We start from the raw sequence: 22,504 nt of genomic DNA on the forward strand, positions 1-22,504 counted from the left end.
TACTCCTTCAATAATTAGGAGAGCACACAAGAGCTATTGCCCATTCTTTATTAGCAAAGTTCACAAGCTAATGGTATTTTTTAGTTCTTACCAGATAGTGTTAGTAGCCAAGAATGCTTTTCAGCTTTTGTGGTGAGGTAGGAAATTCAATTTTTGTCTCTATTTCAAATCTCACTGGGTGCTTAAACTGTTGTTATCTTCACCATAAGTTTAAATTACTTGGGGGAGTGACAGTACCTTCTGCTTATTGTTTTACTTCATCAAAGGAAAGATTTCATCCTAATTGGAGCCTTCATGTATTACTGTAAGTTGAAATTGTAAAGTAAAAGAAACTGATGTCCTCCTGCTGCTATCAAGTACTAGCAGACTTTCAGGACCTTATAGGTCAGTTCCTCACTAGAAAACAAACAGTGACCTGATATCTGTGTATTTTCTTGGTGTAACTTTAATATGCTCCACATACAGTAGAAATGATTGTAAAGTGAGCAGAAGAAATACAGGCTCAATTATAATAATCTAGGCCCTAGTGAACAAGTCAGTCCCAATAGCTGACTCTGGTTAGGAAAGATAAGGCAGATGGCTGACTACCATAGAGCCTCTGTCAACTTGTTTAAAAAAGGCATGATGTCTTAGACTAATACCATTTTCCTTTGAGCTCTGTATGTTCTTAAAAATGTGATGGCTCATTTTTAAGAGATCAGAAAAATGAAATAAGTCAAAGTTAAACATAGGTCTATATAAGCTACAAATTTCAAATCTGAACTGAGAGCCAAAATCTTTCTGGCAGGTTAGTGCATTTGAATATTGACTTCCAGCTTTGTTTCACATTTAGTCAAAATGCAGTGCAAAAATATAGCACATCAATATTGCAAAGCATTTTCCACACCAATTGATACCACTCATTGTAAAATCATAGAGAAACATTTTGACTCAAAGCAAAACTTGTCCCCAGATTCTATCTTTTCTCCTCAATCACCACAACCTTTCAGAGACAATAGACAGCAACCCTGCAAGGACATCAGTTCTCTCAGCACCTCAGTGCATAGCCCCAAACACTTGTATGGGTTGAACTTTCTCAGGTGCACATATCCCTGGATGCAGTGTGCATGAAGAAGGTCAAACTGAGCTCTGCCTCCTCCTAGAATTTGCTAGCTTGTAGTTTCTTGGGGACTGAAACCTGCTGTCATAAGTTAAAGCTCTCTTTCAGTTAAATACACTTGAGCCAGGACAGCTTGCAAGACTTCTGACTTTACTAAGGTCTTTCCCATTCTCTTTTCCTTCCTTCCCAGACAAAATGCTTTCCTCCTTTGCCGCCCTTTCTTGCAAAAGAGACTTTGACCTAAGCATCTATACAGAGAGTCGGTGTACTGTTCTACCCTGCTCATGTCAAATATGCCATAGTTCCGCAATTCAGTGACTCCTCAGCTGAGATGTGTTTAAGAGCTTTCCAGATTCTGTGTTTTTATGGCCTTCTCCCCCTGCAGCTTATTTCCTTTGTGCATAGACTGTGTTTCAGTATATAGGCACTTGCAAAATGGTCAGGATCTTAGCAGAAATTTAGTGCAACTTCTCGCATTCAAGCAGAGCAATTCCAGAGTTGTACCCATATATTAAAAAACAGGATCTAATCTGATGTCAGTGGTGGTGCTAAGCAACTTGATGAGAATAAAGTAGCCAGATTAACCACTTCAGCTATGGCTTGGGTATAAGGCAAGGTTCAGTTTAATTACCTTCAGTAATATACCCCTGTCCCTCTTTTCAAGCATGTATTTTCTGAGTTGCCAGCTGAATGAACGAAATATGAAACACGCTCATTAACACTAGTTTGACTTGGAGATGGCAGGATTTCCATGGGAATGATATATGTCTTTTTATCCCTTTCCTGAGCTGTAATGTGACCCACACTCCTCCCTCAGCTGCTGAGAAACTGCTGAGATGTATGCTTGGATATAAAAGTTGATTGAAAGGCAGAGAGAGCTGGATGATGGGTAGAGAAACTTCAGTTTCAACTTCATCAAACTTCATGAAAAAAGTAGTACTATTTTTATTTTTCGTATCAGGAATGTGTTTGTTTATATACTTGTTTCTGCAATCATGGGAGTTAATCATCTGCAGAATGCTAGTGAATGACAGTGGATGCCTTGCCATGAGACTGGAGAATACCTATAGTCTGTTTTGTAAGTTAATCATAACTGCTGTTGGCCAGGGACATGAGAGGCAATATTTTCCTCCCAGTAACACACAAATCCTGCAGAGTATCCTGAAACTTAATGAAGCAAACTGCTTGACTATAGATCTTTTCAGGAAACTAGTAATCACTTACCTCCCTCTTGCTCCTACCAGTACCCCTTTCTCAAACTGTATGAATGTTTCACCACTGTGTTGGAAAGGGCTCATGAGCATATTGGCTACTTCCCATGTGCAGACCTAAATTTTGGACTGTCAGGCCTCACCATTGCTGACAGCCTGCATGTATGAATACAGCCACAGATGGTGGTTCTCAAGGGATTTGCTTCTTTCACAGAGAAGCTTAACAGCCAGCAATAAGTGGTAGCATATTGCAGCAAGAGATCCTGGCTCTTTTGTATTATACAAGGGAAGAAGGCTAATGATCCTTAAACATACAAAGTATGTTGTCACTCTTGATAAAGTTAGGAACCTGGGCTATCATTTTCTATTGCTGCAGCTGTTTAACTTGTTAGACTGGTTTTTTTCAACCCTAGCATGTATTGCCCCCGAGTCTCAGACTCAACTGTTGAATGCACAGTGCATCTCAAGAGGAAAGGAGAAAAGTGTCCTTTGTCCTTGGGCTAACTATGCAGCAACCCCATCCCTGAGCAACCTTCAGGCTTTTCTGGATTATCCCAGCTGTCAAGGAGATAACAGAGTGGGCCAGGACCACCAGGAGCTAGCAGGCTCTTCTCTCAGCAGCAAGTTCAAAGTGGCTTATGGGCTACTCCAGCATCTTTACAGGGAAAGGATTCCCTGTGAGGAGTAGAAACAAGTTGGTCATTGCTGGGGTTGTGACTGTAGCTTGTGGCCAAGGTCTCTATGGCACAGTGGTGTAAAAGCAGCCATTCCCCACGCCAGTGTCTGAGCTAGAAATATTTACCAAGCTTTTAAAAACAGCCTTACAGAAAAAAAGTAAATTCTAGGCCCCAAAAAACTTGAAAGAGACACTGACATGAAAAAGGTGTTCTTTTCTCAGCTTTCACCCCCTGAGGTCAATTTTCAGTAACTACTATGGGAGGAAGATGCACTCAGCACCTTCCAGGATTGTGTCCAAAATGAACCAAACCATGGCTGGCTTTCTTCAGTCCAATCCGTAAAGTTCTGTTGACACTGGTGCTCCTGCAACTGTTGCATTTATAGCATGTGTCTGCTCCCTGACCTCTTTGCCTTTCTCCAATAGATGGATGGTAACATCATGGTCTGCTTGCACACGGAGTTGTGGCGGAGGCATCCAGACTCGGCGAGTGATGTGTCAGCGACTGACAGCTAAAGGCAATTCTGTCCCAATGTCAAGTGATGCTTGTGCCCAGGGATCCAAACACCCTGTGGATACTCAAAACTGTAACAGACAGCCCTGTGTTGAGTGGGTGGCCTCCTCTTGGGGCCAGGTAAGGAGCAAGCAGGCAGTCCAAGGACATGAGAACCTCGTAGTATGGGACGGAATATAAGTAATTTTGCACCCTGGTATTTTTACATTATGGTGTACAGGCTTTTGAGGAGGCAAATAGTTTCCTCAGCTCTGTCAACCTTGTATTTGATGCACTGCATCCTTGGGTACTGAAGTTCCTGTATATTCCCTAGAAGAGCTATCTGTAAACAGGACCTTCACTGCAGACCAGTGTATTGTCCTCACTGGAAAGGTTTATTCTTTCAGTTTCTTTCTTTCAGTAACAGGTGACATGTATGGGAAATGTTCTTCTCTAAGTCAACAATTCCTCTTACCACCTGGTTAGTGTGTTTCAGTTTTGGCTGAACTGGTGGTTGTGATAGGTACTGCAACGACCCAGTTTTACAAGGTTTCCTATGTTGCCTGAGAACCTCCTAAAGTGGGAGCTTTCTTCATTTGCTTCATGATAAAATGCAGAATGGAGGGCTAAAATCATTTTAAGATTACCTCGTGCTGATTTTCAGATCTTGAAATTCTGTTCTTACAGCTTCATCCAATGATCAGATCTTTAAAAGTTTCCCTCTATAAATACCAAATATTCCAAAGTATTTGGAGTTAAATCTTCCTGTCACCGGAAATCCAGTGAAGAGTTCTCTTTGTCTTTGTCTCTCTGTGCACTATGAGATTTCCTGAAAGGATGCTTACCTATACATTATGAATTATAACCTGGGACCAATCATTGCTATATGCCTTCCTCCTTTTTCCCTCCACTCCCATAAGACTGAGCCATATGTGAATGTTCATGAGTCTGCAACAGTTCAGACTTGGGGGTAGAAACCTATGTATTTAAGCCCGATGATACTCATTGTGGTGATTTAGATGGGGGTATAGCACTCCAGAAGGGTAAATAAGAGGCAGAGTTGAAACTACAGAAGCTAATTTTGCTAGACCTTAAAGCCAGATGCCAATATTATTTTCATCATTTTTGATGGAACAAGCATTTTCAAAGGGAATAAGGAAAAACAGTTGACAAATCCAAAGCAGTCAAACATCTAATTGAAATAATGAGTCAGGTAAAGATAAGGAAGTTAGGTTTAGTACAATTCAAGAAGAAGCTAACGAAATAATCACCCAGAGTAATGCTATCAGTCTTGATAAACAGTGAACTACAATGAAATATTCTGTATCCTTTCCTAATTAGTGTGTGGTTAGTCAATTTGAAAACAATGGTAAGTGCTATCTCATGCTATTAGATGTTCAAGTAATACGCTAATTTGTCATTAACCACGTGTTCTGTGTTTGCTTGAAGTAATATGCACAATACAGTGTGCAGCATCCGTTTTCTACAATGTTGGCTGAAAAAAGTGTCTTCAGTAGCTAGAACTTGCTATTGTTCCAACTGGTGTTGGAAACAACTTCATTAAAGCTCTTGCCTGTGTATTTTGGAAGTTTCTCTCATGAAGGTAGATAAAGTTATCATATTGATAACATGAAAACATGAAAATTCTTTTGTAAGAAAGAAGCATATTGCCCTATTTTTACTCCCTTTGGAATTCCAGGTAAGGACTGATTATCCTTGCACAAAGCCACACCCTTGCTTTGTAGATCTTTTTGGGTTATATTGTTCCCCATGACAGCATACCTAGTTAAGATGATCAAAGAGGTCTGAATTCATTTGTTATACCTGACCTTTGCGAATTATAATAATACAATATTTCTTCTACATGGCTTAAAAAAAATTCAAGTTTCATGTGAGCCTATACAGCTCAGTCTCCAAGTTACAAGACTATTATTAAATTATCATTAGGAACAGATCTCTGGCTGAGTATCAGTGACATGCTAAGTAGTATCATAGCGTACACTGAGGTCTATATTGCCCAGGTGCAGTGATTAACTTTCCCAGAGGACAAAGAAAATAAACAGACGACCTCCTCTCCCCACTCCAGAATTAATTCTTTTCCTTTCCCTTCCATCTTCTTTGATTTAACTGTAACTGGAATTCTGTGGAGTGTTTGACCTCCGAAGTCTGGGTTTCCTTGTAATCACATAGTGCTTCAAGAAGGTTCACTCATGCTTGGTGGTGGTGAGGATTGCTAGCCTGTATAGGTATTGCAGAAGGGCTCCCCATACTTCAGTAAAGGACATTTCCATGCACCTTGCTCAATGAGGAGACTGGCCCAGGGCTGACTGGGTGCAACAGAAAAACTGTCAATCATTTGCTTCTTTCTTCCAGTTGTCAGGGAGGGAAGAAATAGCAGCAAGAAGTGAGTATTGTGTGAGGAGGGTACAGCAGGATAAAACAGGGCTCTTGATGGCCTGGGGAGGAGGGTTAGGTCAGCAGCTCTGTGCTGTCAGAATGTCTTCTGTCCTTGCTTTAAGGTCCCTTTCTTCAAACCCTCATTCTGTTCCTGAATATAATTTCCACGTACTTAGAAACCAAAGAGTTTCCTATGGGTTAATTTAATTAAAAAAGAAAAACACACACACACAATCACATGCTTCATGCCTTCTGCTAATTATGATTTAATCTAAGGAGAGGAGCAGAAAGAGTTTAACAGCAAGCTTGTAACTGACATGCTTGCATATGTTAGGATAATGGCAGTATTGGAACAAGCTTGCAGATCTGCTATGTTCGTCATGCTTGCCGCTTTCATTCATTGTTCTGCAGTGCTTTTAGATTATTAATTTGAGGATAATATGTTCTTGTTTATTAATTATTTGCTCATAAAGTGTGATAGTGCAAGCTGCAAAATGCACAGTAAAAGGAATGTGTTGAGATTTCCTGTATGGAGCATAGGCTTTTGGCTAATGACATGAGAGCATTTTATTTGCCATAACGGATGTATTTAAGATTGAACTATTAAAGAAGAGAGGGGAAAAAATCTACAGAGCTGTTATAGAAATGCAGTTTTAATACTGCTGGAGGAGGGTTGGGTAGGACACAGATGACTATGCATGCAGCCTCCAAAGCCTGCAGAGCTGCAGGAAGTGCTTGAAAGCTTCATGATTACTGCACAGCAATGTTCTCTTTACTTCCTCAACCACCTGATAAAAAGGGAATATGTGTTTCCTTCTTCCTCCTCTAAGTACTTTTTTTCTCTGTTCGTAGTGTAACGGGCCTTGCATTGGACCTCGACTGGCTGTACAACACAGACAGATATTTTGCCAGACCAAAGATGGGACTTTGGTGTCTTCTGATCAATGCAGTGCCTTGCCAAGGTAGGAGATAAATCTTTTATGACTGAAAACCACTATTCTTTGCAGAGATTTTGAATGAGCAAAGTGACTTGGTATCTTTTGTTTTTTCTCTATGTAACAAGCCATGCTGCAGCCAGGGTGGTTACATGGTATGGTATTAATCTCACCAAATTTAGGCCTAGATTTTCAGTATTCATTCCTATGAGCCTCAGAATAAAAATGCACTGACCAACAACTGGAAATTCTTCTAGTGATGTCAAACACTGACTGAAAGGCTGCCAGTCGCATTACCTCTCATTTAAACACAAACTCTAATTAAAAAAAAAAAAAAAGAATGGCATAACTTACACTTTCCTGCAGATAAATTCCACTGTTAACATTATAAAGATATAGTTATTTTACATGAGACTTAAACACATACCCTAATTATGACTAAAAATTAATATGATAAGCTTTTTGGCTCCCAGTCATATGTTTTCATTATCTTGTGGCATTTAAGTAGTAACCAAGTGTGCCTTGCACGTCTTCTCTGAGACTGTCGAAGGAAAAAGGAGGGCTTCTGACTATCAGTTCTTGTTCCTCCTGTTTGTCAAGCCATGAAAAAGTAACAAAGCTCTGCTGGGTTTACTGGCCCACTTCACTCATACACTCTTCAGTGGGCTTTTGGGCAGCATATGATAATTAAGCACTTATTTGGGCCAGCTCCTCAAGTAGTTCAAATGGTCATGTAACCCACCTAAAACTATACCAGTTTACACCAGCGGAGGGTCTGGTCCTTGAGTTCAGTTATAAAAGTGGCCTTTCAGTCCACTGGAGTTTCCTCAGCTTGCACTCAGTGAAGATCTGGCCCAAATGATGCTCCAAATGGATTATGTTTGGTTATGCAAGGCTTGCAGTCCCCAGAGCTTACACGTTACCCGGAGCGGTTTGCATTTGCTTCCTATGCAGTGTGATCCTGGGCCACTCTTCCCTTTCTTCTTCCAGGCCTTTAAGTACACAGAACTGCTGGACTGAAGTATGTGGCGTGCACTGGCGAGTCAGCCTGTGGACAGTGTGTACGGCTACGTGTGGGAATTACGGCTTCCAGTCCCGGCGCGTGGAATGTGTGCACATCCACACCAACAAACCTGTGCTGGAGCACTACTGCTCCTGGAGACCACGGCCTGCAAACTGGCAACGCTGCAACATCACACCCTGCGAAAACAGTACGTTTCTGGGAGAAGGGGAGGCGGTGCAAAGTGGGAGGGAGTGCAGCTCCTCAGTGCAAAACTGCATCTGAGAAGTGCAATGCTGGGCCTCACAGCTGGGCTTACTGGGGAGCCATCAGCCTGATCACATGCAGAATGCAGTGTCTAAAACTCAGCATTCCTGCAGTGAATGGTGCCCATTGCTGTTTGTTGGTGGTGTTTTCTAAGAACTGGAATTGCAGCCCCTAGCTAATAGTATGGGAAATAACTGGTGCAGGCTTAACTTTCCATTAATGATACAGACAGAAACAAAAGCATGAGTCATAAACTGACTGTTGGCTGAAGATAAAAAAGAATAAGTCTAAACCCAGTGAGCAAGTTAATGCCTTGAATTCCTGGAGTGGAGGTTGCTTTCAGGTGACAAGCAATTAATTGGGCCTGCCAAAGAAATAGACAAGTTATACATATTGCGGGGGGATGACAGAACAGATGTGCCTTGTTTGAAACCAAGCACTGTTATATCAGCATCTGCCTGGGAAACACCAGGCAGCACAAGTGTAAATCACTGTCTCTTCATTTGCCATGGCTCCTACTTGCTGATTTTAAAGGACAACTCCAGCCTCTAGCATGCAACCCAGTTCCAGTGCAATCTTCACAGGAGCTGGGATCCATGAACAGAAGCAGAACCAGCCTGCGCTTGGCTACTGCCACACCAGCTCTGATGGTCCCTCTCTCTAGAGGAAAATGAGGACTCAGTAGGTCCAAATTGATCTAAGACATGGGTTCCTTAGTGAAAATGGAAGGGACCGAGGAAGTTTGAAGGTACCGAGCAAGATCCTTGCTGTCCCTCTAGCTGCTTCTTGCTACATAAAAGGGTCCTACATCTAGTCAGGAAAGGAGTTATTTGGCATGGATACTATGGGAGTGAACTGCACATACTACTCTCTGAACCACCCCCAGCCGTGCCTTAGTATGGGAAGTGAGACTCCTTGAGACTGCAACACACAGGAGGACTTGCAGAGTTACCGGACAGTTTTCCAACCACAGGCTCAACAACAGAAGGTTGTGGGCTCAAAAGTTGTCTGAATAGTACCAGGGACCTAAAAGGCTTAGAGAAGCTCAAAGGAGATTGAACTATCTTAACATCTTCACCTGGGGTGGATGTTCTGTAACATACTTGTGAAAAGCAGAACACAAAACGTGGTCAGCTGGGATGGCATGTCTTTGTGAAGTGCACAAGATTGGACACATCAGAGTGCCTTTGATCTACTCTGTTTAAATAAGTTTCCAGTTTTATTTACTATTCATCTTCAATTTAACAACAGCTAGAAAAAGGATGAAACTCTTTCCAGAGAAGTGACAGCTTCCCCAAAATGAGGGTAGGTGAAACGCTGTCAGGAGTGCTGAAACAGACTGGGAACCCCTCCTCATGCTCTGGACCCAATGGCTGGCCACTCTGTTCCCCTCTGAGCCTTTGGCTGCATAAACTCTCCACTCAGTATTTGCAGCAAGTAAATCAGGTTCATGGGGAGACCTCCTGACACAAAGTTGTTTTGGTTTCCTCCTGGACACCCAGCAAAATGTTCTCAGATAGGAAATCTTTCATTCATTGCTTCATTCCCATTTCTTCTTTTGGTTTCCCTTATGCCAGTGGAGTGCAGAGACACCACAAGATACTGCGAGAAGGTGAAGCAGCTCAAACTCTGCCAGCTCACCCAGTTCAAATCACGTTGCTGTCTGACTTGTGGAAAAGCTTGAAGACAAAAGCAAAGGAAATGGGGGAAGAAGGGAATCACAGCCTTTGCTTCACTGTGGCAAGGACTCTTACAAGAAAATACAAATGGGATGGAATTCATTTTTTTCATTTTATTTATTTATTTCCCTTTTACAAAAAAGAAACATTTTACAAAGCCATTGTTATAAAGGGACTTGAGAAGTTTTCCCACCTAGAAGTTTGGGAGACAGAATGTAGCAGAATACAGTCATGGTGGTAGACCAGAAAGAATAGATGAGTCATGTGCCACCAGCAAGATGGATCTGAGAAGGGTGGAGATGTCTCAGAAACCATATACACACCTGGAGATGTATGGGGAAGCTGATTTACGTCAACTTCTAGGATCATATCAGACTACTACAACGTGAATCAAAGAATCAAACAACTTGACAGATCGTGGGGTACTGGAGAAAAAAAGACTGAAGTAGATGTTCAACTGTGCAGTGTGCAGATACTTCATTTATCATTGAGTAGTTTGGGGATATAAGTGTTTGGGGATAAGTTTGGGGATATATGATTTTGCTTTATAAATCTACTTGTTGCATCCAAGTTTGGGTTCCTTTTTTCTTTCAATACCTCTCTCTCCCTCTCATCCCTGGCCTTCACATGATTTCAGTGGGAGACCCTGTAAGTATTTTTGAGGACTTGGCATCTGGTGTCTGAGGAAGTTGAACACTGCTGTGTAATGCAAATGAGTTTAAACTATATCTGAGAAAGTTCACTGGGGGTTGGGCTTGGGGTGGCAGCAGAAGGGCTAGGGAGAGGCAGACTCCAGCATAAAAGAGAAATGATGATACAAAGTATTATTCAGGAGAAGAGAAAGAATTATCTGCTACTGACAGGCTGTAATGCAAACCTGCCAATACTGTCCTGTACAGAGCACAGGCAGGAAAACTAGTAAATGTTTGTGGTAACAGAAGCTGCTTAGCACAGTGCATCTGGCTAACACTCATTTGGAGTAGAGAACAGTACTGGTTGCCAGAGTTCAGGTGCTTTCAGACCTTGGGCTTAGTAAGGAATTTGAGGAAGTGGGTTTTCCTGTCCTGCTAGTACAGAATTTCTCTCTCATGACAGCCAAGCCTTTCAGTCAAGTAGTAAAAACAAACTGGTTTATGTTTTGTTTTGGCTATTCCTGCTAGGTAGAAGCAGAATGGGTTCACCAGTCCCAGAGGACTGATGCTGTTCTTTCTCTGTCTCCCACAACAAAATGTGTCCTCTAAAGAAGTGCATTTTTAAACCCATATGTAACACCCTGCAGAGATGATCTAAAAAGTGAGACTCAAACATCACTCCCACAATATGACTTTGCATGCTGACTGTGAATCTTCACCCCAGCCAGTTGCAGTGGTAATCAGGCAGTGTTTCATCCTTTTAGTTCCTGGGCAGTCCCTCCTCAGAGATAGTCATCCTGTTTCAGAATAGGACCTTAAAATTGGAAGAGATTTGCAGGATTGGGGTTTGAGTGTCATGAAACTTTAAAGGAGAGCTCTCTGGATCTGGGGTTTGGATTCAAGACGATCTCTAAATTAAAGGCTTGGCTGTGCCTCTCCTGTCACTCCCAGCAGCACTCATCCCTTGTGGTATGTTAGTAAAACAATGTTAAAGCATTGCTGTGTTACAGCTTCCATGACGTGGATTTCTCAGCAAACCTGAAAGTCCTCTTTTGATGTCAGTCTCAGGTTAATGATGTTAAACTGCCCCTAATTTGGCTATTCCAAAACACATCTGGCAAAGAACTCTCACTACAAATGGGTCTTCAAGAAATAGTGTTGCTAAGCATCAGTGTAACTTTTTATTTAAAAAAAGAATGTCTTTCTATGTATGTAAATGTATATCTTTTGTGTATATTTATTAGGATTTCTTGTATAAAAAGTGCAATATTAATAAGTGTACATTATGCTGTCCAGATAAAACTATTAGGGGCGGGAGGGAATCTTCCCAAAGTTTTGCTTCTCTAAAATCAATGGTAATAGTGTATTTCTCTTATTTTTAATAGCACTTGCATTTAACTGGGGATCTGCTTCACTGTGTATAGATTGCTTTGTAAACTATGACATGAGGGAGGGATGGTGTTTTTAACTTGTGAAATGATAGTTATGCATGGAATGAAGGACAAATTCATAATAATAATAATGTGGTGGATGTTTCTATACTGTAGTTAACAAAAAGGAGTATGGGGAAATATTTACATTTGTTTAATAGTGAAACATAATCAGATGATCACATGTTGAATTATTAGTTGTTTAACTGTGCATAGGATAAACATGAAGGACCAGATCCAGAGAGGCCACTGTGTAGCCTTTGCACAGTATGAATGTAATTTCATGTGTTTGTCCTGTGATTTGTGAGTTGGTAGTATCTCAGAAAGATAATAATTACTGAATATTATATAGAAGGAGGCTTTCCTTCACTAAAAAAACAAACCAACAACTGTATTTATATAGTTTTTTACAGATAATGCAGCTTATTTATTTAACTAAAACTGTCTGATGTGTTCTTTATTAATCTTAAAAAGAAAAGCCAAATGAAGTAGCAAAGTTTGTGGTATCCTCTGGCCTTATTCTCTATTACAGTAGCTGCAGACATCTGTTACACAAAGTCCCCAAGGCAGGATCAACTCTCTTAATTTGTTTTTTAAAAGTCTCTAGTCACTGAGATTCTGCACCCTGTCTTGGAGATCTAGTTTAATGCTTCCTTAGCTTTCCTTTAGTCTTTTTTTTTTTTTTTTTTTTTTTTTTTTGTTAATATCTAAACTATATTGCTCTTGTAGAAATATAAAGCCATCACTGCTGGTCCTAGCCCAATGGGGCTCAGTAAAAGTGTATTCCTTTTTCCCATGTAGAAACTTACTGTAACTCTCCTCAGCCTCTTCTGAAATGAAGCAACCCCTAATACTTCAGTCTTTTTTTGTAGGTCCTCACTGCCTTCACTAAAGGAGTTTGCAACTCCTTGAAGCATCAAGTATGTACTTAGAGGAAATCATAGTCATGATCAGAATTACAGTCAAAGCATGAATCAAGTAAATGCATTTACTCTTAGCAAAGACAAAATCAAGTTTTGAAAAGTAAGCTGATTCTGCTGTAGCCCTTTTCAGATAAATGGATGCAACTTTTAAAAGGGGACAGTGGTTTTGCTGCCTAGTATGATGTTCCTGCCTATACTTTTTAAACATCTATACAGCAGGTGAGGAATACCTCACAAATGCATGTATGCACACATACGCACACACACAAATGCAGGCAAAAGGGAAGACCCAAGATTGCCAACCGACTCTGCTGAAAACAGTGGGAATTCTGTCATTCATTTTGAGTGATACAAGTAGGAAAGCTGGTGTTACTATGAACAGCAGGTCAACTTAGGTTTCCAAGAGAATAATTTTTCTCTTTTTATGTATACAGCTGTAGTTATCAATCAAGGCAAAAACCCTTAAAAAGGCATCAAAGCAAGCTTCCAGTTTTATTCTCCCTACTGATTTTACTTAAGGAAGAAGAATGCTTCTAAACAGTTGCAAAACAAGCCCAGAAACACAGTGCTGAAAGGTTCCCAATAGGACATTTAATCCAGCCTTGTGCTCTGTGGCAAGGTAAGCACAGTGAAACTATTCCAGACATGTATGTTTACCCTGCTCTTAAAATCATAGAAGCTATAAGCAGAGCTTTCCAAGGTAACCTTTAGCTGGAAATTTTTTTCCTACTCTATGGCCTAAATCATATTGGCTGTAATGTAAGCCTTTTTTTTTTTTTTTTTTCCCCAAGCTAATATCTTCTCTGTGGGTAGACAGCTAACACATGTTCATTCTTCTTTATAACTGTCTTTTAGGTATTAGAAGGCTCCTTCTCTTCCCCTTCCTCTTGCCCAGTCCTTAGTCTTCCATTTTGTCATCTATATGAACTCATTCCTTCAGCTTTTCTCATAAACCTTACTTTCTAAATCTTCCATTCCTCTTTCTGTCTTTAGGTTGGCTGCATTCTCTCTGATTTGGTCCCATAAAATGGACACACACTCCAACTAACAACCAGCACCAAGAACAGAAAAAATAGTCTTGGATATTTTGCAACCACCCTTCAGAGCAACACTTTTGCTTGCAATAGCCTCTCGTTTTGACTTGGTCACTTTATGCACTTTCCATACAGCTGCTAATCAGCTATTCCCACTTCTTGTACTGCATGTCTGATTTCTCTTTCTGGTCTGATGTTTTGTTCTTGTCTTTACTAGGTATGGGACCTCTTTGCCAGTCTATCAACATTATCAAGACATGAATCCTGATTTTTGCCATTAGCCACAGAGCTCTTAAGTGTGTTCTTTATTTCAGCTTCTAAACAAGTACTGGAAGTGGTAGCGGAAGTACTGAACAGAGTCAGGCCTTTATGGCATCACCATTTGAAACAGTCACTGCAACTCATCTGTATCTTTTTAGGGACAGGTTTCTTGACCTCTAGTGTGCTAACATTATTAGTGAAATATAATCTAGTGAATCCTGATATGCTCTAAGAAGGACATAAATCACTATATCAATATTATTACCAAAGATATATCTATAGCTTCCAACTGATCTTCTTTGCAAGCTATCCTATCAAAAAAAAAAAGTAAATGATCACCTTATTACCCCTTTGGTGCCCAAAAGCTGATTCAAAAATAAATCTATTTGTTCTGCACCAGCATAGGCTGACTGACACCTCTATTTGTAGCAATAGGTGAGTCAAGTGCTAACTCTCCCAGATTTCTGCGATCACAGAAGTTCTGTTAAGCTCTTAAGGATAGCTATCAGTGAGCCACAGATCATTTCAGCAGGTTCTTATATAATCTTTAACATTCAAAGAGTTTCAAATGTCAGATTTTCTCACATTATGTATAGACAGGTAGCTTATAATTGTTAATGCTTTATACAGCTCTGCATTTCAGCTGTAGACAACAGCTTGGGAATCATAGATTTAATCTTTCTCTTCATCCTCTTGTTTAGAAGTATATGTGTATTTACCAATAGTGTTAATTATTAACTGTCAAATGCAGCTTTTATTGGTGGAAATTAAAACAAAGAAGTTGTCAAATACTTTAGTTTGCAAAAAAGAGGTTGGCAGAGGCAGTCAGCCATGCTTTTTCTCTTGCTCTGACACATTTCTCACTCTAGAATGATATTAGTTTATTGTCATTTTCACCTAAACTGCTCTTCACTATCTCCAACCAACTTTTTGCAGTTGATCAGAATCAAATCTAAAAGAGTTGTACATAGTCATTTTCCCCAAATTTCAGAATAGAATTCCCACTAATGCATTTCAATAGTACATAACCCACATATTTATCCAGATTTGGATGGAAAAAGCAAAGTCCCACCAAGTCCTTTCCTGATTATGATACTTATTTTTGTCCTCTGCTGCCTTTTCAGAGAGATACAGTCAATTAATCTGCTGCCATTTTACACTGCAGGGCAAAATTGTACATGGAGCCATCAACACAACAGTACATTTTATTTTCCATCTGTCATTCTGAGAAGCGAATAGGGTGCTGAGCCTCAGCTTTCCTTCCATGGAAGGATGGATCAGTGATGAAGAGTGAGACTAGAAAGTCCATGAAACCACAGACTCCAGCCTTTTTTTTTGGCCAGTGTTTTGTGAAATCTGGAAGAGCCTATACTGAGCCATCTACAGCATTTTGGGTGTCTAAGGCAGCAAGGCTGAGAGTACAAATGCCTTTGAATTACAAAAGTACCACAGCAGGGTCCATCTGGAAGAGTTTTTCCAAATAGAAAAACAAAACAAAATTGAGCACAAAGTAGCTCAGGAAACAGTAAAACTGGACTGTTTTACTGGAATAGCAAATCCTCACTGATCAGGTTCTGTATACTATCTCACGTTTGTATAACAAGAGCTTTGTGCAGGAAGAAACAAGGTTAGCACAACACAAAGTGGCTTTTGACCGTTAAAAAAACAAAAGAAATGAAAAATTTAAAAAATCAAATTCTAAGCACTTTTATTAGAGATACTGAGGGTGAAGCCTATACCCTGTCACTGAAGTGGAACATAGCTGACAGCATAAGTTAATGAAGGAAAGCATGAAAGTTGAAATATTTTCTGCCAACACCACCAAATATAATCACAAAAAAAAACAGATAATTGGTTACTCATGAGAATCTGATGTACTGATGAAATGTTACTGCCACAACCTCTTTCCAAGGAGAAACTCTGTCCCATCATGGTCTTTCCACACTTCCTCTAAAATGAGTGCCTCCGTCAGCAAGAGGCACATCTTTCAATGAGCAAGAGCACCACATTTCTAAAGGCCAAACTCTTCTGCACATCATGTCGGTGAGGCTACTCCTGCATGAACACAGAGCTTGCATGACAAAAGCAACCGAAGGACCACAAAATGCTTGACCAGAGGCCACAGCCTTGGCCTGCGGAGTTGTTCTACACTTTCCCCAGACACAATCCCTCTTTCCTCGTACCAGCCAAAAGACTGGGTGCTTGGCCAGACCTCCCGGGATTCAGAAATACACAGGCTGAGGCCCCACCTGAAGAGAGCCCAAGATTGGAGACTTTCCTGTGCAGCCAGAGCAACCACTCTGCAGCCAAGGAGGAGAAGGGAGGCAAATTAGCCACCTGTGCAAGGTCGAAGGTTTATAACACCCTAATAACAAGGGCCAAAACCATGAACAAACTGTGCCTGCCACTCATTTGTGTTGCCTATCCTTCCTGCTAACACACTGCACACATGTTGGGAGAGAAAAAGAAAGGAAAAAAAAAAAGGAGCATTCCCTAAGCCTTTAAGCCCCTTGCAAAGAAATGCTTTGAGTCTATGTAGACGTAAATAAAAGTGTGCAGCTTTATGTAGCTAAAGAGAAAGGCGGCCCTGGAGGGTTGTATTCTGGCTACACATAAATACAGTTTGCTTAGGCAGTGGCAGGATGTGAATGACTGTATAGTCAGCATTTACTTATCCACACATGGTTAGGATGACAAGGGCATGGGAAACCGCTCTCTCCTACCACCCTCCTTAACACTATAAAACAGTCTGCTGCTTCTAAATCTCATGTTCGGTTTGGATCTACTTCTTTTACAAACCTCATAGGGCCAATGGCAAAGCACAAAAATAAAACCTGAACCGGAAAGATCATGCTAGACAAGCCGTGAACAACTTAATGTCCAAGTGAGGAACCAGGATGGGTTTCTTTCCTTTAAGGAAATTCCTAATGGTTATGCTGAGGAGAAGTTTGTTTAGGCTGTAGAGAGTGTTCCCCCCATCCTTTTCTCAATACACTGCTTTTTTAAAGCAGAAATTGTTGGTTTAAATAAATAGTCTATGAGGTTGATGGATGCTTGTTAAAACACTTCACCTATTGAAACACTGATGGAGTCAGTTTTCAACTAACAGCATACAATCTAGTGATTTTATTACCAAAAAAGAAAAGAAAATCTCACTGTTGACCCACTACATACAAATCACAGCAAATCAAATCCAGCTGTGCACAGGGAGGATACCACAGGCAGTGGGAAGGCAGACCAGGGCCTACAGAGCAGCATCTTTGAGCCCACTTGCCGCTGCTGGGCAGGATCCTGCAAGTACATGCCTCTGTCAGCTGTGAATTAGAAGTCCAGGGCAGTTCTTTCACCAGAAAACAGAGTGATAGTGAGTTCGATTAGAGTGTAAAGCCAAGCACCCTGTTGTCACCTTAAGAGCTACTCTTTTCCTTCCCTGCCGAATGCAGCCTAAAACATCTGTAGGACAGATCCAGAGCCAGATGGAGAGGTGAAAAGAATCAGGTTGCTCCTAAGCAGCATTTCTCAACAAAAGCAAGAGGAGGGGCACAAATCAACCAATTACGGTTTCTAATGTGGGAAAGGGGCAAAGAGAGACACTAGCACAATGCAGGGAAGAGGGTTTTAGAAAAGACATTACTAAGTTCAGTGAAAAGCAAACTCTACTCATAATACCTCAGAAAATTCTGTAAAGAAAGCTTCCCATCTCAATGCACTCACTTTATAATTCTGACCCAGGTGGCTCTTTCCAACTGACATGACATTGGTTACATCAGAGTGATCCTCTCCATGTCACAGGAAAATCATTTTTGGTCTCATAAAGAAATCATTTGCTTTTTTGTACATTACGAGTCCAGCTACCTGCTGTCTCCAAAGTGCCCTGCCCAGGATCAGTATTGCTTCTGTCTGAGATATAAATGTCCTTAGTCCTTGCTGATGTGTACCACTTATCTTTCAACACTTTCCTAATGGCTCTGAAATCCTTGTAGGTACTGACAAGTCTCTCCTCTCTCTGTCAATCTACTTCTTTGGGTTATGCTCTTTTGAGAGTTTGTAGTGGTAAATCTTTTACAAATCTCCTGTCTATCCATATTCTGGAGCAAAAATATTTAAGATACTAATTTTTTGACCTCTCACCTATGGCCAGCTTTAAATCCTCTAGAGAAGGAATAACTCTGTCACCTGGAGATGTGAGGCCCTGGGCTTGTAGTCCCTGCAGACTGAGCTGGTCTTGTGCAGTTGAACAGCTGATATCATGCAGCTCAAAACTGAACTAGTTGATAAACTCCCTCTTTATTCCAGCTTAACTTAGTCTCTGTTAGGGCTTTTTTATTTTGGTTCCCTCTGAGGACATGGCAATGAAGTATTTTTGCTTAACCTGTTTATAGGCAGAAATCCCAGGCCTTCATGCCTCCTGGCTGACTGGACTTTTGGGACTTTTGGACCTTCTTGGAAGTTGGTACCCTTCTAACATTTAGTTTGGACTTTTCTCCTTGATTCAGCTTTAGTTCTTGAGATGGGTAACTGCCTAACAGATTTTGCTTTTCCCTGGAGATAGTAAGGCTAGTAAGTTCTCCTATTGCTTTGGTGTTTTCAGGAAAAGAAGGAGAAGCCCTCCCTCTGAGTGAGCTCTGTCAGGTGCATGTGGAGGACTTCTCCTGCACGCAGACGATGCCTTTTGGCACTGACTACAGTAACTGACACCAGCGTAGTAACCTCCTCTGGCACTGACTGTTTTTGTCTATTATAGCTGAGTACAGTCTTCTCTGTTCTCTTCTTCATGCTTCACAGAATATACTAACTGCCCTACATGCCTTTCTCATCCCTGCCTAGGAATAAGTCCCTTGCTGTCATCCTTGTATTTTGGCTTTTGAAATACTCTTTGATAATGGTTTTTATACATAGGCCAATCTTTAGGTACTCATAACATTATCCATTCTTCACCTTATCCAGTCTTCAGATGAACAAGCTGAATGAACAGGAGGTTCCTCATGGCTGATTCCCCTCTCCCACCCTTATGTTCACTGAGTGAGAAATACCATCCCTGCGTCGCAAGGGCAAGTCTTACTAGTTTCCCAGGGGTGCTTCCAACACCAGCATCTGTGCCAGGAGATCTAGTCTTTTTTCATTCCCCTCATCATTTCCCCACAAAGCAGGCAATTCCAGTATACAGCACCTGAGAGGTTTCTGAACAAGTGCTAGTTCATCAATATTTCTGGTTCTGCCATACACACCGGTACAATTTCACTTGCCTCCTCCTCCGGTATCTAACTTCATGCAGTTCAGTGTCCTTTTAAGCTCTTTTGCAGGACTTATAACTTATGTCTCCTTCCTTGTGATAAGAAAAATTAAAATTTTACTATCACAGTCATAAGGAAGAACTAGTTTCCGCTCATCTTCATTCACAATCTCACTCTGCATGAAAACAATGATCAAATCCTGTGTAATATGGTACAGCCCATCTTTGTTTTCTGCATTAAGCTCCTAAAATCTCCCCCAAATTACAGTTTTCTCTTATCCTGATTTTATAAAGACACTGCTCATTTTAATCATAATCAAACTGCAGAGATGGCAGTACAGCCCTCTCCCACGATGCTCAGACTAACACTGCGGTCAGCTCCTCACACCAGAGAAAAGGAGGAGGCTGACAGGGACACAGCCGGGCGAAGCCCTGTCCTGCAGGAGGCACACAGAACCCCTGCTTCAGAGCAATGCCACATTCGGGGAGATCAAATGAGGGGTTTGCGGGGGGGATGCCGATCCACAGCAGCTCAGGGCTAAGTCTAGGCTGCCAGAGTCTGTGCCCTGCTTTTTCCCCAGCATTGGTGTTTGTGTAACCGCATGGTGCACTGGTTCAGGGAACTGATGTTGATGAGTTTTAACCTTACTGAAAAAAACAATTTTCTTTCAGCCAGATCAGCTTCCTGATCTATCCCACCATGCAGTCAGACAAGTGCTAATGCACTAGAAAGGGCGAGAATGGGGGAAACATGCAAGTGGAGATGTAAAGAAAGGTGAAGCTGCAGCAGCCCAGGTTTTCATCAGCTTAAATTTTTTTGGAACTACATCTTTAGTCATTCATGTGAAATGATTTTCATGGAATCACAGAATGGTTGAGGTTGGAGGGGACCTCTGGAGATTATCTAGTCCAAGCCCCCCTGCTCAAGCAGGGTCACCAAAAGCACATTGCCCAAGATTGTGTCCAGAGAGCTCTTGAATATCTCCAAGGAAGGAGACTACACAACCTCTCTGGGCAACCTGTTCCAGTGCTCTGTTGCCCTCACAGTAAAGAAGTTTTTCCTCATGTTCAGATGGACCTTCCTGTGTTTCAGGTTGTGCCCATTGCCTCCTGTCCTGTCATTGGGCACCACTGAATATAGTCTGGCCCCATTCTCTTGCCACCTTCCCTTTAGATATTTGTATACATTGGTAAGATCCCCTCTCAGTCTTCTCTTCTCCAGGTTGAACAGGCCCAGCTCTTGAAACCTTTCCTAATAGGAGAGATACTCCAGTCCCCTAATCATCTTTGTAGCCCTACACTGGACTGTCTCCAGTAGCTCGATGTCTCTCTTGTACTGGTGGGCACAGAACTGGACACTGGACTCCAGATGAGGCCTCATCAGGGCTGAGCAGAGGGGGAGGATCACCTCCCTCCACCTGCTGGCAACACCCTTCCTAATGCACCCCAGGATACCATTGGCCTTCTTGGCCACAAGGGCACATTGCTGGCTCATGGTTAACTTCTTGTCCACCAGGACTCCCAGATCCTTCTCTGCAGAGCTGCTCTCCAGCAGGTCAGCCCCCAGCCTGTACTGGTGCATGGGGTTATTCCTCCCTAGGTGCAGGACCCTGCACTTGCCTTTCTTGACCGTCACGCGGTTCCTCTCTGCCCATCTCTCCAGCCTGTCAAGGTCCCTCTCAATGGCAGATGATACAGTTTTGTATCATCAGCCAACTTGCTGAGGGTGCACTCTGTCCCATCTGAGCTCTGCCATTCAGCCAGTTCTCAATCCACCTCACTGTCCACTCATCTAGCCTGCATATCCTGAGCTTGCCTATGAGGATACTATGGGAGACAGTGTCAAAAACCTTGCTGAAGTCAAGGTTTACAACATCTACTGCTCTTCCCTCATCTACCCAGGCAGTCTTCTCGTTGTTGAAGGCCATCAGGTTGGTTAAGCATGATTTCCCCTTGGTGAATCCATGGTGACTACTCCTGATCACCTTCTTTTCCTCCACATGCCTAGAGATGGCATCCAGGATGAGCTGTTCCATCACCCTTCCAGGGATGGAGGTGAGGCTGACTGGCCTGTAGTTTCCTGGGTCCTCCTTCTTGCCATTTTTGAAGATTGGAGTGACACTGGCTTTCTTCTAGTCCTCAGGCACCTCTCCTTTTCTCCATGACCTTTCAAAGATGACAGAGAGTGGCCTAGCAATAACATCCATCAGCTCCCTTAGCACTTGTGGGTGCATCCCATCAGGGCCCATGGATTTGTGGGTGTCAGGTTTGCCTAAATGATCTCTAAACCTGATCCTCCTTGACCAAGGGAAAGTCTTCCTTTCTCTGGACATTCTCTGTTGTCTCCAGGATCTGGATTCCTGTGGGCTGGCCTTAGCAGTAAGGACTGAAGCAAAGAAGACATTCAGTAACTCTGCCTTCTCTGCATCCTTTGTCACCAGGGCACCCACCCCATTCAGCAGCAGGCCAACATTTTCCCTAGTTTTCCTTTTGCTACTTATTGCCCTGCTTCCTCCTTGCAGGATCCTGAACTCCACCATCTCATGGTCACTGCAGCCAAGGCTGCCCCCAATCTTCACATCTCCAACCAGCCCTTCTTTGTTTGTTAGTCCAGCAGTGCACCTTTCTTTGTTGGCTCCTCCTGTGTCAAAAAATTACCATCAGTGCTCTGCAGCAACCTCTCGGACTGTTTGTGCCTAACTGTGTTGTCTTTCCAGCAGATACCACGATGGTTGAAGTCCCCCATGAGAATCAGGGCCTGTGATCGTGAGGCTACTTCCAGCTGTCTGTAGAAGGCCTCATCATCTTCCTCTTCCTGAGCATGTGGCCTGTAGTAAACACTCAAAACAGTGTCACCCATGTTAGCCTGACCTTTAATCCTTACCCATAAGCTCTCAACTTGCTCTTTATCCATCCCTAGGTAGAGCTCGATACATTGCAGTTGCTCTCTCACATAAAGAACAACTCCACCACCTCGCCTTCCTGGCCTGTCTTTTCTAAAAAGCACATAGCCATCCGTGACAGCATTCTGGTCATGTGAGCTATCCCACCATGTTGCTGTATTGTAATTGCAATGAGCTCATGGCCCTGTGACCACACACAGATCTCTAATTCTTCCTGTTTATTCCCCATGCTGCATGCATTGGTGTACAGGCATTTTAGAGAGGTTTTTGTTCCCTAGTGTTATCATACATTGGTTTCAATAAGTTTCTGTAGACCTTAGGTGCAAGTCAA

General features: G+C 42.0%; 1 protein-coding gene across 2 annotated transcripts in view; it reads left to right on the forward strand.

Annotated features, from left to right (window-relative positions):
- Positions 1–10,776, forward strand: part of ADAMTSL1 (ADAMTS like 1) — a 462,450-nt gene extending 451,674 nt beyond the window's left edge. For both annotated transcript variants that reach the window (XM_064502670.1, XM_026097815.2), the window contains 4 exons: positions 3,413–3,620; positions 6,729–6,838; positions 7,802–8,022; positions 9,656–10,776. In XM_064502670.1, the coding sequence (XP_064358740.1) occupies positions 3,413–3,620; positions 6,729–6,838; positions 7,802–8,022; positions 9,656–9,762 (646 nt within the window). In that variant the 3' untranslated portion in view covers positions 9,763–10,776. The remainder of the gene's footprint in view (positions 1–3,412; positions 3,621–6,728; positions 6,839–7,801; positions 8,023–9,655) is intronic.
- The last annotated feature ends 11,728 nt before the right edge of the window (positions 10,777–22,504 follow it).

Source organism: Dromaius novaehollandiae, chromosome Z (assembly GCF_036370855.1).
Source record: "Dromaius novaehollandiae isolate bDroNov1 chromosome Z, bDroNov1.hap1, whole genome shotgun sequence".
NCBI classification, from domain to species: domain Eukaryota; kingdom Metazoa; phylum Chordata; class Aves; order Casuariiformes; family Dromaiidae; genus Dromaius; species Dromaius novaehollandiae.